Raw genomic sequence first — 13,227 nt, 5'->3', positions numbered from 1 at the left:
GTTTTTAAAAAGTATAATTTCAATGGTGAGAGAGCTCTTTTCGTGGTCCCACAGCAGCTTAGTGTTCAAAAGACAAGTGGATAGATACATGGATAGGAAATGTTTCTAAGGATGTGGATGGAATGCAGGCACAGTCAGCACAGTCAGTCTGGACAATTTGGACCAAAGGGCCTATTTCTGGGCTCTAAAACTCTCTTTCTATCTTACTTACTCAAGAGAGAATTAAAAGGGATATAAATCAGCAGTTGTTCTCCTATGGCTGGTATTTGGATGAGATCCAGTAGTGACGGTCAAACTCTGCCAAATAGATTGGTAATTATAGATCAAATATTGAGCTAATAGTAAAAAAAACCTCAGTGAAATGAGATCCCATGTTAAATTTTAAAAGAAATTGAATGTACTGAAATTAATTAATTTGTAAGGTTATGGAGAAAAGGGAGGAAACTAAAGCATGGGATTAAATTGGACATCCTTCTAAGGAATGGCTCATCTAATGACATACTAAGATTCAGACTCAATGTTATTCCAGAAAGTAAATTCTATGTTGAATGGTCCTCTGACAGCACATGCAAACAGAGAGAGGTTGAGAGAGAGAGAGAGAGAGAGAGAACAAACTCAGTTCTGCAGTGGCATTTGGAGGCTGCCACATGGCAAGCTGGCAGGCTTGTTGAAAACCCCATTTTGAAGATGGGTTGTGAGTTCTTAGTTCTGCCTGTTGAAAACCCTTGTAGTCCTTCCAAGAGGAAATAACTGGCTAGAGTGTTTCTTCTGAAATAAGGGAAACACGAGGAACTCAGTGGTGACCTGAAAGAAGAGGTTATCATTTGGAAAACCTATGATGGGGCAAGTTTCTTTGGCAAGACACTGAAGTGGCTGATCGGAGAGAATCAGTTTGTGTGTGTTCAACAAGCAACAAATCTCTCTCCAAAAGCAATGAGAACCTTCCTAAGCGGTAACCATTTACCTTTAAGCACCAGACCCTAGTGAAAATTCATAAATATTAAAGTCTGTGCACAGTATAAGAATTGCCTGATACCAGTGAATTTGGAGAAGTGAGTAGTGAATGATGGACTCTTAAAGCAAAGCATTTTCCTGAATATGTACACACTACATACATGTGCGCTTAGAATTAGAAGGGGGTTAAGTTAATAGTAATAAGTTAAAGTTTGATCCTGTTTTTGTTTAAAAAAATTAAAAGCAGTTTTTGTTAAAGTAACCATTTGTCTTGGTGAATTTCTATTGCTGCTGGGCTTTGGGGTCCTCTGAACTCATAATACATTCTTTTTAACTTTGAATTAATTTTTAGGGAACAGTTTATCAAAAAGCCTGAATTAAAAGCAAAGTATGTGTAAATACTCATTAAGTTTAGAAGTATGTATGGAGTAAGTTAATGCAAATCTAATTTTTTTTTTCATCAAAATAGATGTATTTTATCAGTATTGTGCTGTTGCTGGTTGATGAAATTTAAAAGTTGCCAAGCACTTCAGCAAATTCTTTGGGAATGTGTCACCAGCAATAATGATTTTCATTTGCATAGTGCCTTTAATGTACTGAAACATTCCATAGCTTTAAAACTCAGCTTGAATTAACATGGGAGTCTGTGATTTGATGCAATCATTGAGATATAGTTAAAGGACTGGCTCAATATTCCAGTGTTTTCCAAATCTGTCAACAGGACATACAGGAATCAATATATAGGCAGATACTGGTGTGATGCAATTGAAGTAGGGATGTCTTATTGGGGAAATTTCATTTTCCCAAATATTAACTTCAGTTTTAAAGGATCAGAAAGTGTGGAAGTTTTGAGATGTTCAGGAGAGGTTTTTGGCACAATGTGTATTTTTAAAAAAAAATCTAACTAAAGGAAGAAGATTGCTGCACCTTAGTTTGGGGAATTAAGCTGGTCAATTGGAACAAGTCTCAGTAGGGGAACAGTTTGTAGAGTGAGCATAATTCTACATTTTTTAAATGATTGTGCAAAAGGATAGGGATGGACTGCTAATAAAGGTCTCAAATTTAGGAAAGGCCAATTTCATTGACATAAGAGAAGCAAAGATAGATTGCGAACATTTACTTGAAGATCAGTCTACACTTGCACAGTGGGAAGACTAGCAAGACAAGACCACCAGGTTCCTGTCAGGGTAAATGTCATGGGTAGCAAGCATAGGGAACCGTGGATTTTAAGGGACATTGAGGACTGAATAAAAAGAAAAATGAGAGCATATGATTGAAATGGGGAACTCATGATGGGGAGGCCTGTCAAGAATATAAAATGTGTGAGGAGGATCAGTCATGAAGAATGACTGGCAGACAGGATTCAATTCAATACAAAAGCATTCTATAATTTAAAAAAAATAATCAGAGGAAAAGGGACCCATGAGCGACAATGGGGGGCAAGATAAAGGTGAAATCTCAAATGAATACATTTTATCAACATTTACAAAGGAAACAGACGTTAGTCAGAGAATTCAGTGAAGAATTAGGTGAAAGTCTAACACAGTTCTCTGTAAGGAAGGCAAAAGATGGATAAATCTCCCTTTATTGAATGGGATTTAACCTAGATGGTGCAAGGGAATAGATTGCATGGTCTCCAGCTGAATTTTTTAAATCTTTGATGGATAATTTGGACAGTCTGTTTACTGAGCAAGAAGTTAATGAAGCACTTAACTGTTTACAAAATAATAAGTCTCCTGGAGAGGATAGATTCCCAGTGGAATTCTATAAAGAATTTAAAGATTTAATAATTCCTTTATGCAAGTAATAGAACAAGTTTTCTTCCAGAAAAAATTTCTACAGCAATAATTACAGTTTTTCCTAATAAAAGATAGAGGCCCATTAAAACCAGCTTTATATAGACCTATTTCATTGTTAAATGTTGATTATAAAATTGTGGCAAAGGTAATAGCAAATAGAATAAATGATTGTCTCCCTGAGTTAATAGATATGGATCAAACTTCTGAAAATATGGTAAGGTTATTAAGTATAATTCACTTAGCACAAAAGAAGAAGGATATAAGTGTTGTGGTTGCATTGGACGCAGAAAAAGCTTTTGATAGATTAGAATGGGATTTTTTGGTAAATTTGGTGTTCGACTTAATTTTGTAAATTGGATTAGAGCACTTTATAAAAGTCCTAAAGCTAAAGTAATAACTAATGGACAGATATCATAATCATTTAATTTAACTAGATCAAGTAGGCAGAGATTACCCTTATCTCCAGCTTTGTTTGTTTTGGCTACAGAACCTCTTGCAAAAATGACCCGTAGAGATCAGCAGTTCAAAGGTTATATGGTAAATCAAACTGAGCATAAGATTAGTCTATTTGCAGATGATGTGTTGGTAAATTTAATTCATCGACAATTATCCATTTTATAAATAATTGATAGATTATGGAAGAGTTTCTGGTTACAAAATAAATTGGGATAAAAGTTATGTAATAGAATTAGTACAAGGTGTTTATTCACAATGTCAAAAAGATATTCAATTTAAGTGGACTGATAATGGGATTAAATATTTTGGAATATTTACAGATAATAACAAAAAAATTATATAAATTAAATTATATACCATTACTTAAGAAAATAAATGAAGATTTGAAAAAAATGGATAAATTTACCTATAACTTTATTTGAAAGGTTTAATTGTATTAAAATGAATATGTTTCCAAGAATTCAATATTTGTTTCAGACTTTATCAATTTCCGTACCTCAAAACTTTTTTCAGGATTTAAATGAACAAATTAGGGAATTTCTTAGCAAAGGTAAGATGGCAAGAATATCATTAGAAAAATTAACATGAAAATATGAATTAGGTGGATTACAACTTCCTAATTTTAAGAATTATTATAAAGCAGCACAATTAAGATTTCTTGCTTCTTTATCTGGAAATATTAAACCATCATAGGTGAAAACTGATAAATAAAATTGGAGAAAGTATACCTGATGAATTTATTTATAAATGGGAACCAAGGTTAAATGTTGCTGACAGAGATGCTCCATTATTGAAACATTTGATTAATATTTGGAATAAGATTAAGTTTGAAAATGATGAAAGCCTTTTGTCATCAAAAATGCCATTAATTAATCTTCTTAAGATAACCCTTTTTTAAATATCTAGTTTATTAAAGGAATTTCTAAAATTGGAGATTGTTATGAGAGTGGTAGATTAATGTCATTTGATCAGTTAAGAATTAAATATGATATCCCACGTAATACTCTTTTTTGATATTTTCAATTGAGAGCTTATTTAAGAGAGAAATTAGGACCAGATATGGTGTTAAAGATTCTACAGATTTAGAACAGTGATTGTTGATGGAATTGTTAAAAAGTTTATCTCAGTAGCATATATGAAATTATAAGGGAAAGCACCTAAATTAGGTTTACTTAAGTCCAGATAAAGATGGGAACAAGATTTAAATATATTGATAGATAATCAGATTTGGCAAAATTTATTTAAAGAGGTTATGTCTAATACAATTAATGTAAGATATAGATTACTTCATTATAATTTTTTACATCAGTTATATATATTACACCTTAGAAATTGAACAGATAGAAATCGGATATATTGGATCAATGTTTTAGATGTGGTGAAGATATTGGAATTTCTATTCTTCTACAAATCTCCCTTTATCGAATGGGATGTATCCTAGTTGGTGCAAGGGAAGAGATTGCAGGGCAACCATCTGAGTTTAAAAAAAATCTTTGATGGACATGTGAATTGATTGGAGAACTACAAACATGCCTCTCCTTTCCTTCTCTCCCCTCACCCCCCCACCCACCTCCCCTTTAAGAAAAGCTGCAGGGGAAGCCTGGTAACTGAGTTTAACATCAGAGGTAGGAAAGATAACAAAAAAGAAAGGGAGGGTGAAGATAAATGTATTGGAATCTGTCAGCATGGCTTTGTCAAGGGAAGATCCTCTCTAACCAATTTGATTGAATTCTTTGAAGAGATAATAAAATGTATTGAGGGCAAGCTTTTGAGAAGGCCCACATGAAAGACAAGGTCAAAGCTTTTATGTTCCATGCAATTCAGGATGTTAGAAAACTGGATCCAAAATTGGCTTGGCTGCAGGAGAGGGTTGGAGTCAGGACCTTGGAATACAAGCCCAAATACCTTTGAAAGAGGGGGTGGTGGGGAGGGGAAATACCAGTAAATGAAGCAACACCAATAAATAACATGGTTAGGATGGCATTTGGGATACTGGCCTTTAGATGTTGGAGCATTGCCTATAGTAGTGTAGCAACTGTGTCGCAGTGCAAAATGAAGAACGAGAAAATGATCAGACGTAGTTGTGTCGAAGTTTAGTAAAGTTGTTTGCTAAACCTCTGGTGCCATTACTATCCACCTCTCTTGAACGGTTATCCGCGCCTTCGCATTGGAGGTTATGGCAAGGGCCGATCAGGGTTGAGATGGGTGGACTTTAGTCAGTCAATCGTAAATGTCTCTGGATCCTCCTTGGAATAAGCTCTCTGAGGGAGCCCTCCTGCAGCCTCTGTAAGGGTGGCCCGTATGCACTTCTACACACACAAATTCACAGTCCCGGAGTTCCTTTGAGATGAAGGATTTCATTGTTTCATGCCTTGAAGTAGGAACTGGGGCTAATTTTCCAAGTTGCTCCCATAGTCTGCCTAAGACTTCAGTTGGTGGCACCTTCTGTCCACGTGCTGCAGACACGAACTCCCCAGGTACAATAAACGGGGCTCCATAAACCAACTCTGCTGATGATGAGTTGAGATCCTCTTTGGTGTTGTTCTTATTCCAAGGAGGATCCAGGGAAGCTCATCTGCCCAATCAGATCCCTGGAGGCAGGCTATCAGTGCAGCCTTCATGTGCCTATGGAACAGCTCCGCCAGGCCATTTGACTGCGTGTAGTAGGCTGTCATATGCTCGAGCTGCATTCTCAGCAGTCACGACAAAACATCCCAGAGGGCAGAAGTAAACTCTGGGCCTCTGTTAGAGGTGACTTGTGTGGGTAAGCAGAACCAAGATATCCAGGCAGAAGTAAAAGCTCTGGCGCATGAATCGGTCAATGTTCTTTGTGGGAGTGGCTGGCAATGAGTATGTCATCCAAGTAAACAAAAAGGAAGTCCATGCCACGCCCCACTGCATCCATTTTTGAGCCCAAAAGGCATTCTCAAAAATTCAAAGAGGCTAAATGGTGTTATAAATCTCACCCAAGGACTCCCTCTACAAGCCTGAGCCCGATGTCTGCCACCTGAGAAGTTGCAGCTTCCAAAATAAGAGCTCCACAAAATAAAGGAACTTGGAATCATACACAAGTCTGATAGCCTGTGGGCTTCCCTGCTACATATGGTGCCCAAAGCCACGGGAGGCTGGAGACCTTGCGGGGATTCCAGGCATCTCAATGAAGCTATCACTGCAGACCACTACCCTGTGTTCCATATACAGGACTTTACAGCTTATCTTCTTTGGATATTTTCTAAAATATCCTCCAGATTTACACGAATTTGGTGGTACCCACACACCAAGTCAATTTTAGAAAATATCCAAAGAAGATAAGCTGTAAAGTCCTGTATATTGGACACGGGGTAGTGGTCTGCAGTGGTAGCATCATTGAGATGCCTGGAATCCCCGCAAGGTCTCCAGCCTCCCATGGCTTTGGGCACCATATGTAGCAGGGAAGCCCACAGGCTATCAGACCTGTGTATGATTCCAAGTTCCTTTATTTTGTGGAGCTCTTATTTTGCAAGCCACATCTTCTCGGGTGGCAGACATAGGTCTCAGGCTTATAGAGGAGGTCCTTGGGTGAGGATGTGATGTGCAACACCATGTTTGGGTGTGGCAGTGGAGAACTGATGAGTGACAATACCCGGAAACTCCTCAAGAGGTTTGGCAAAATCGTTGTTCAAGTATTTCACAGGTGCCGGATGGATAGTTTGGCTTTTCCAGGGTGGAAAGTCTGGAACATGGTGGTGTTCACCAACCGGCGCCCTTTTAAGTCCACTATCAGTGAGTGGGCTCTGAGGAAGTTGGCACCCAACAATGGCAGGGACACACCAGCAAGAATGAAATTCTATGTGAACTTATTGTCACTGAATTTCGTACGTATGAATCGAACTATTATTCACTGCAGTGAGCACCTGACCCACATTCCTTGTATGGGTGTCAAAGCCCAAAAGAGGAAGAACACTAACCTCCACACCTGTGACAACAGAGAGTTCGTCCCAGACGTACAGAAGGCTGTTACAGTGGCCAGTTGCTGTAGCTATTGTCACGGAGTCATGCTTGTCCGGGGGTACATGCACCCTCGTCGCCAGTACTCGTGGAGCCTAGGCTTTTGGGTGTGACGCAACACTAATTTCTGTGGACTTTGCGCATTGCTGTTTCACGAGCCATAGAATGTCTGCATGGGCGGTCACTGTTCGAGGGTTATCAAACTCATTAGCCAACATGAGGCAGATGTCTTTTGGCATATGCTGTAAAAAACAACTGCTCAAAGAGCAAGTAAGGCCTGTGGCTGTCTGCCGTGCCAACATGTTGTTTATTAACACCGGAGTGCGGTTCCCGCAGGCCATCGACATGGTTCCCCCAGGCCATCGACATGGAGGAGCCATGCAGCTTGCTCACATCATGATAGATCTTAAATCCAGAGCAGGAGGGCTTTTAGGGCTTCGTACTTGCTGAGAGCTGGTGGGTCAACGAAGGAAATCCACTACTTGACCGGCCATGTCCTGGTTGAGGGAGCTTACCACATGATAGTACTTAGTGGCATTCACTTCTATCTTGCGAATGTGGACCTGCACCTCAGCCTTCCCGAACCAAACTTCATGTTTAGTGGTCCAAAAGACAGGCAGTTTGAGCGAAACCACTGCGTTATCCATGATAGGTCCGAAATCCAATGTAGCAACTATGTCACAGTGCGAAATGAAGAACGAGAAAATGATCAGACGTAGTCGAGTCAAAGTTCAGTGAAAGTCATTTACTCAGTCACATGCAGATTTTTAAAACCCCACGCATTCCAAATGACGTCATCGCATTGTGATATCACTTGGAACCTTCCGAGCCAGTTTGATTAAGCCTCCAGTGAGCTGCTACAGTAGTATTCAGCTTTTTAAAACATTGGTCAAATCTTGGCTCAAGTACTGCTTGAGCTAAGTTCTGATCTTAGGGTATATAAAGGGTGTGAAAGTAGTGGAGAGTGTGCAGAGGAGACTCACCAGGATGTGCCTGAAGTGGAGGATTTCAGTTATGAAGAGTTCATAAGCTATATCTTTTCTCCCTGGAGCAGAAGAGGTTAGGAGGGGATATGACTGGTGTATAAAATTGAAGAATATGGGCAGAGAAGACTGCAGAAAGCTTTTCTCTCTATTTGAGATAGATAAAGTATGAAGACACTGGTTTTGGGTAAGGTAGAAGAGATTTGTTGAGAATATGAGGTGTCCTTCTTCACCTTAAGGATGGTAAGTACCTGGAGTGCACTTCTGAGAGAGTGTTTGAAGTAGTGCCTAGATGAACATTTCAATTGCTTGGATGTAAAAGAGCTCGTGGACCAAGTGATGGGGTTAATGGGGAAAGTACCCATTGGTTAGTAAGGTCCAGTCAGGCCAAATAACAGGTTTCCCTACTGTACAATTCTAAATCTAAATAGCATTAAAAAATCAAAGACTGAAACTAATTTCCATTTGTGACAAAATCTTGGTCAATGAAGTAGAATTTTTTTTTCAAAATCAAAAAATGAAGAAAATGGGGAGCAAGAATAGAGAGGAAATTCTAAAGTCTGGGGGGCAGGCCACTGGAATGATAGTTGGCAAAGGAATTGTAGAAACGGTAGGAAGATTATTAGTTGTAAGTAAAAACACACCAAAATGCTGGAGGAACTCAGCCAGTCTTTTCAGCATCTATCTGAGACAAAGATATAAAGATATAATGCCAATGTTTCAATCCTTCTTCAAGGGTTCTGATGGTTGTAAGTGGTGAAGGAAATGGGATGTGAGCACTGTTCTGAAAGGATTTCTGGCCTGAAGGAGAAGAGAGATGGGTGAGATGACTAGTAAATTTGTACATAATCAAGAACTTTAAAGCATTTAGTAGGAACTCTGTCAAGTATCATGGGAGCTTGACAAATGGGATGGTACAGATTGGGAAGTGATTTTGGTGTCTCATTTTCATGGGGGATGGAAAGATGGTGGCTACTCAGGAGAGTATTGAAGGAGAGGTGGGCACAGTTTTGCAATTACTGTACAAGATTGTCGTGTTTAAGAGCTTTCTGGATATATACATGAATATGAATAGGATGCTCAAGCAGCAGAGTTTTAGTTTGATTTGGACATCATGTTCGGCAAGGAAGGACATGAGAGCTGAAGGGCCTGTTCCTGTGCTGTACTCTTCTCTGTTAAGAAGCCTTTTTTTTTAGCTAAAAGCATGACTGGGATCAAAGTAACAAATAATGATTTTACATGAATGTAACTTATAAATTTGTGTAGTTTATAGTTTCCTGCTTTTGGAGTAACATTTAAATTATGCAAATATTTATCAAAGTGGTATTATAGTAGTGTCTCCTCTTTTGATGATCATTTTGGAACTTCCTCTCTAAAAATTATGATTTTTTGGTCAGTCTATGTTTGTCAATTAGAATTTGGAATATAATTTTTTTTTGCACTGTGCTGAGTGCACTAATTCTTTAGTCAGTTCAATGTCCAATGAAAACTTATAACTACTGACTGTTATTTTTTACTACACCAAATGGATATTTAGTGTAATTACGTATTGATGCCAAAACAAGGACTTTGAAAATATCCACTGGAAAGGAATATTTCTGATAAACTTGTTTATCTACTCTTTTAATGTGTTTCTTTGTTCTCTTTCCTCCCATCCCTTTCCCTTTATACTTAACTCTCCTGCTCCTCTTCCTTGATCTCAAAGGACTACTGTCTTGCTTTATTATTCAAGGTATTTTCAAAAATTTCCATCCATGAATGCCATCTTGTATGTATTCTAAATTGTGTCGGCCATTCAAACTATTGATACAAGTACAATGTTGCAGACAAGATGTATATACTATTTTCCATAAAGTTGTATAAACATTTGATCTCTGAGAAAATATAAACTTGTTGCAATTAGCTAAGTTTGTTGCAATGAGCAAATTTTCAATGTAAATGATAAAAGCTCAAGTTTCTTCATTTATATTCTCCATTAGGACACAGGGCATCCATGCACAGCCAACAATCCTGAAAGCTGCTGTATACCAGTGTCGCCTCAACACTTCATAGATCTCTTCAAATTTTAGGTGAAACTACTGATGCTTTAAGGCTTTTATTTTTGGTGGCCCTGGTAATTTCTCAAAGTGAGCAACCAATTTGCTTCCTTTAGTGCAATATTTTTTTCTTTAAAGGGGAGAGGGGAATAAAGGCTTTTTATATATATTTAAAAAAACACATTTAATATTGCCAAAATTATATTAAAGAAATACAAGACATTTATTTCTCTAAATACAAAAGAATATAACTCTTACAAATGTTTCCATGTTTTGGTTCTTGATTTGAGTTTCAACATTTTTGTGCATAATAACCACATTTCAGGTTGATTATATCGGAGCTCTATTTTTAAGCAAAAATTATATTCTCTGTATTGCTGTCATTTTGAAACATGATGGACTTTTGTCCAGATGACTTTTGGATAAGTATTGGGCCCTAAACAGAATTTTGTATGAATGCTATTTTTATGTTGCAGTCGTACAAGTAAATCTGTTATTGCTTGAAGTAAATTATTTTGTAGTATCATTCCAACTGCTTGTAATGTTGCTGGGTTTGGTGATCTAAAATTCTGTATTGTGATATTTCAACTGCACATTAATTTTTAATAAAATCTATATAAATTTGTAATATTTTGGCACACCAGTAATGTACCATCAGAACTTTCCATTCAGATATTTTGGAAGTTGGGGAAATAAAGAATTTTGTTGCAGTTTGTTCGGTTTATTCATTTGTGATACCATATTAAGACTGAAATTTTGATCTGTCCTATAAATAGTGTAACACCTATTACAACTGTTTATCTTAGACCCTTGTATCAAAGTAGTTTCTCCATTCCTGAAAGACATTCTGTTGAGCTTGACCCAATATGCTTGAATGCAGTCTAACAATAGTCATGTATGATTTTTAAGTATCTGTAATATTCCAGCTTTAAACATGGTCTCTTTTAACCCCTATTTAGCATATGGCATTTTGTGAAATCAATCAGCACAACCCCGGTTCTTCTACTGTATCAGTCGAGATAGCACAGGTTAAAACCAACGTGAAGCACCTGCTCAAGAAACTTTAGAAGCTACTTCCACATTCTTAATCAATGTTTGGCAGATGTGTCGCAGACAGTTCAATGAACCATTCCACCTTGATTCCTTGAAGGATCTAGAATGCGTGGATTGAGATAAATTGTTTTCTGGCAAGAATGTGCGAGGTAAGTGGAAAATCTTCAAAGGTGAAATTTTGAGAGTAGAGTTTGTATGTTCCTATCAGGATTAAAGGCAAAGTTAACAGGCACAGCGAACCTTGGATTTTGAGGGATATTGTGGATCTGGTTCAGAAGAAGAGAAAGGTATATAACAGGTATAGGCAACCAAAGTAAAAGATGTACTTGAGGAGTACAAAAAATTCAAGAAAGAAAACAAGAAGGAAATCAGAAAGGTGAAGACACGAGGTTGCTTTGGCAGACAATGTGAAGGAAAATCCAAATGATTTCTACAAGTATATTAAGAGCAAAAGGAGAGTAAGGGACAAAATTTGTCCTCTGTAAGATTAGAGTGGTTGGCTATATATATGGAGCCAGAAGAGATGGGGGAAATCTTAAATGGTTTTTTTGCATCAGTATTTACTCAGGAAACTGGCACAGAGTCAAGGGAAGTTAGGAAAACAAGCAGTGAGGTCATGGAATCAATACAGATTAAAGAGGAGATGTTTGCTGTCTTTAAAAGCATCTAAGGGTGAATAAATCCCCAGTGCCTGACGTTATTTCCTCAAACCATGAGGGAGGCAAGTGTAGAAATTACAGGCAAATATTTAAAATGTCCTTAGCCATGGGTGTGGTGCAGGATTAGCAGATAGCTCATGTTGCTCAGGAGAATGGTGGCACTGCCAGAACTGTTGTGAACCCATAGAGAGCAGGGAGTGGAGACACAGTGCTCTCTTGGGGTCTGACTGCCGACGGCTCTCTACAGTCTTTGAATCGCCCGTTAATGGAACCTTCCGTAGTTTTATTTATAATTCTGCAACCACGGAATCTGCACCCAAGACTGGTGCCTATAATCGGCAGCAGCCACGAGGAGTTGCAGACTTCGTAGAAGCAGATGACTTGCGCAAGACGCTAGAAAACAGGGAGACCACCCCCCCATCCCCGTCTGAGAAGCAGATAAGATGACCCATGGGACAATGACCACAGCGGCAGACCAGTGAGGGGTTCTGCAGCCGAAAGACTCTCATATGTGGTGGGCTGCTGGAGGCTGCAGACTGCTGGAGACTGGCTCGAAACTGGCTGAAAGGGTACCAGACATCGGAACTGGGGTGCAAGAGGGTGCCGAGGCCACCGAAGTGTGCCTGATCACGTTGTGGGTTTGGATCTGGACCTCGGGTTGCTGATGGTTTGGACTGGACTCTGTGTGGCCATGGAAGTGCTGGAGGTGAATTTACAGACATTCAATGACTCTGGGGGACTCTCTTTCTCTGGCTGTAAGAGGCGCTTCAGTCAATTTCTGTCAATAGTGAATCTGTCTGCCTTACAGCAGACAGAAGCAATTTCATGTGACACTTTTTATTACATGACAGTAAATTAAATCATGAATCTTGTTCCACTTTTTAAAAAAGCTCCAAAAGTAACCCTGGAAATTAAAGGCCAGTGAGCCTTGCGTCATTAGTAGGTAAATTATTGGAAGGTATTCTCAGAGATCGTATACCAAGCACCAATTAGAGATAGTCAACCTGGCTTTGTGCGTGGTAGAATTTTTCAAAGAGGTTACCAGGAAAGTCGATGAAGGAAAGGCTGTGCATGTTGTCTACATGGACTTTAGTAAGACCTTTGACAGGGTACCACATGGGAGTCCAGTCAGAAAGGTTAGACGCTCAATATTCATGTTGAGGTAGTAATCTGGATTCGATATTGGCTATGTGGGAGAAGACTGAGTGGTGGTAGATTGGTTCTCAGAGTGGAGGCCTGTGACTAGTGGTATGCCTCAGGGATTGGTAATGGGTCCATTGTTGTTGTCATCTATATCAAT

General features: G+C 38.6%; 1 protein-coding gene across 3 annotated transcripts in view; it reads left to right on the top strand.

Annotated features, from left to right (window-relative positions):
- Positions 1–13,227, top strand: part of fbxo25 (F-box protein 25) — a 165,070-nt gene that overhangs the window by 45,886 nt on the left and 105,957 nt on the right. Inside the window, exons 9-10 of one of the 3 annotated variants that reach the window (XR_011340330.1) lie at positions 10,159–10,248; positions 11,175–11,417. Coding sequence is in view for 1 of the 3 variants with exons in the window: in XM_069886165.1 (XP_069742266.1) it covers positions 10,159–10,248 (90 nt within the window). In the remaining 2 variants the exon portion in view is untranslated. Of the gene's footprint in view, positions 1–10,158; positions 10,249–11,174; positions 12,795–13,227 lie in introns of those variants that run through there. The other 2 variants (XM_069886165.1, XR_011340331.1) reach the window with 2 other exon arrangements.

This window comes from Narcine bancroftii, chromosome 6 (assembly GCF_036971445.1).
Source record: "Narcine bancroftii isolate sNarBan1 chromosome 6, sNarBan1.hap1, whole genome shotgun sequence".
NCBI lineage: Eukaryota > Metazoa > Chordata > Chondrichthyes > Torpediniformes > Narcinidae > Narcine > Narcine bancroftii.
This window is presented reverse-complemented; position numbering and strand designations above follow the sequence as displayed.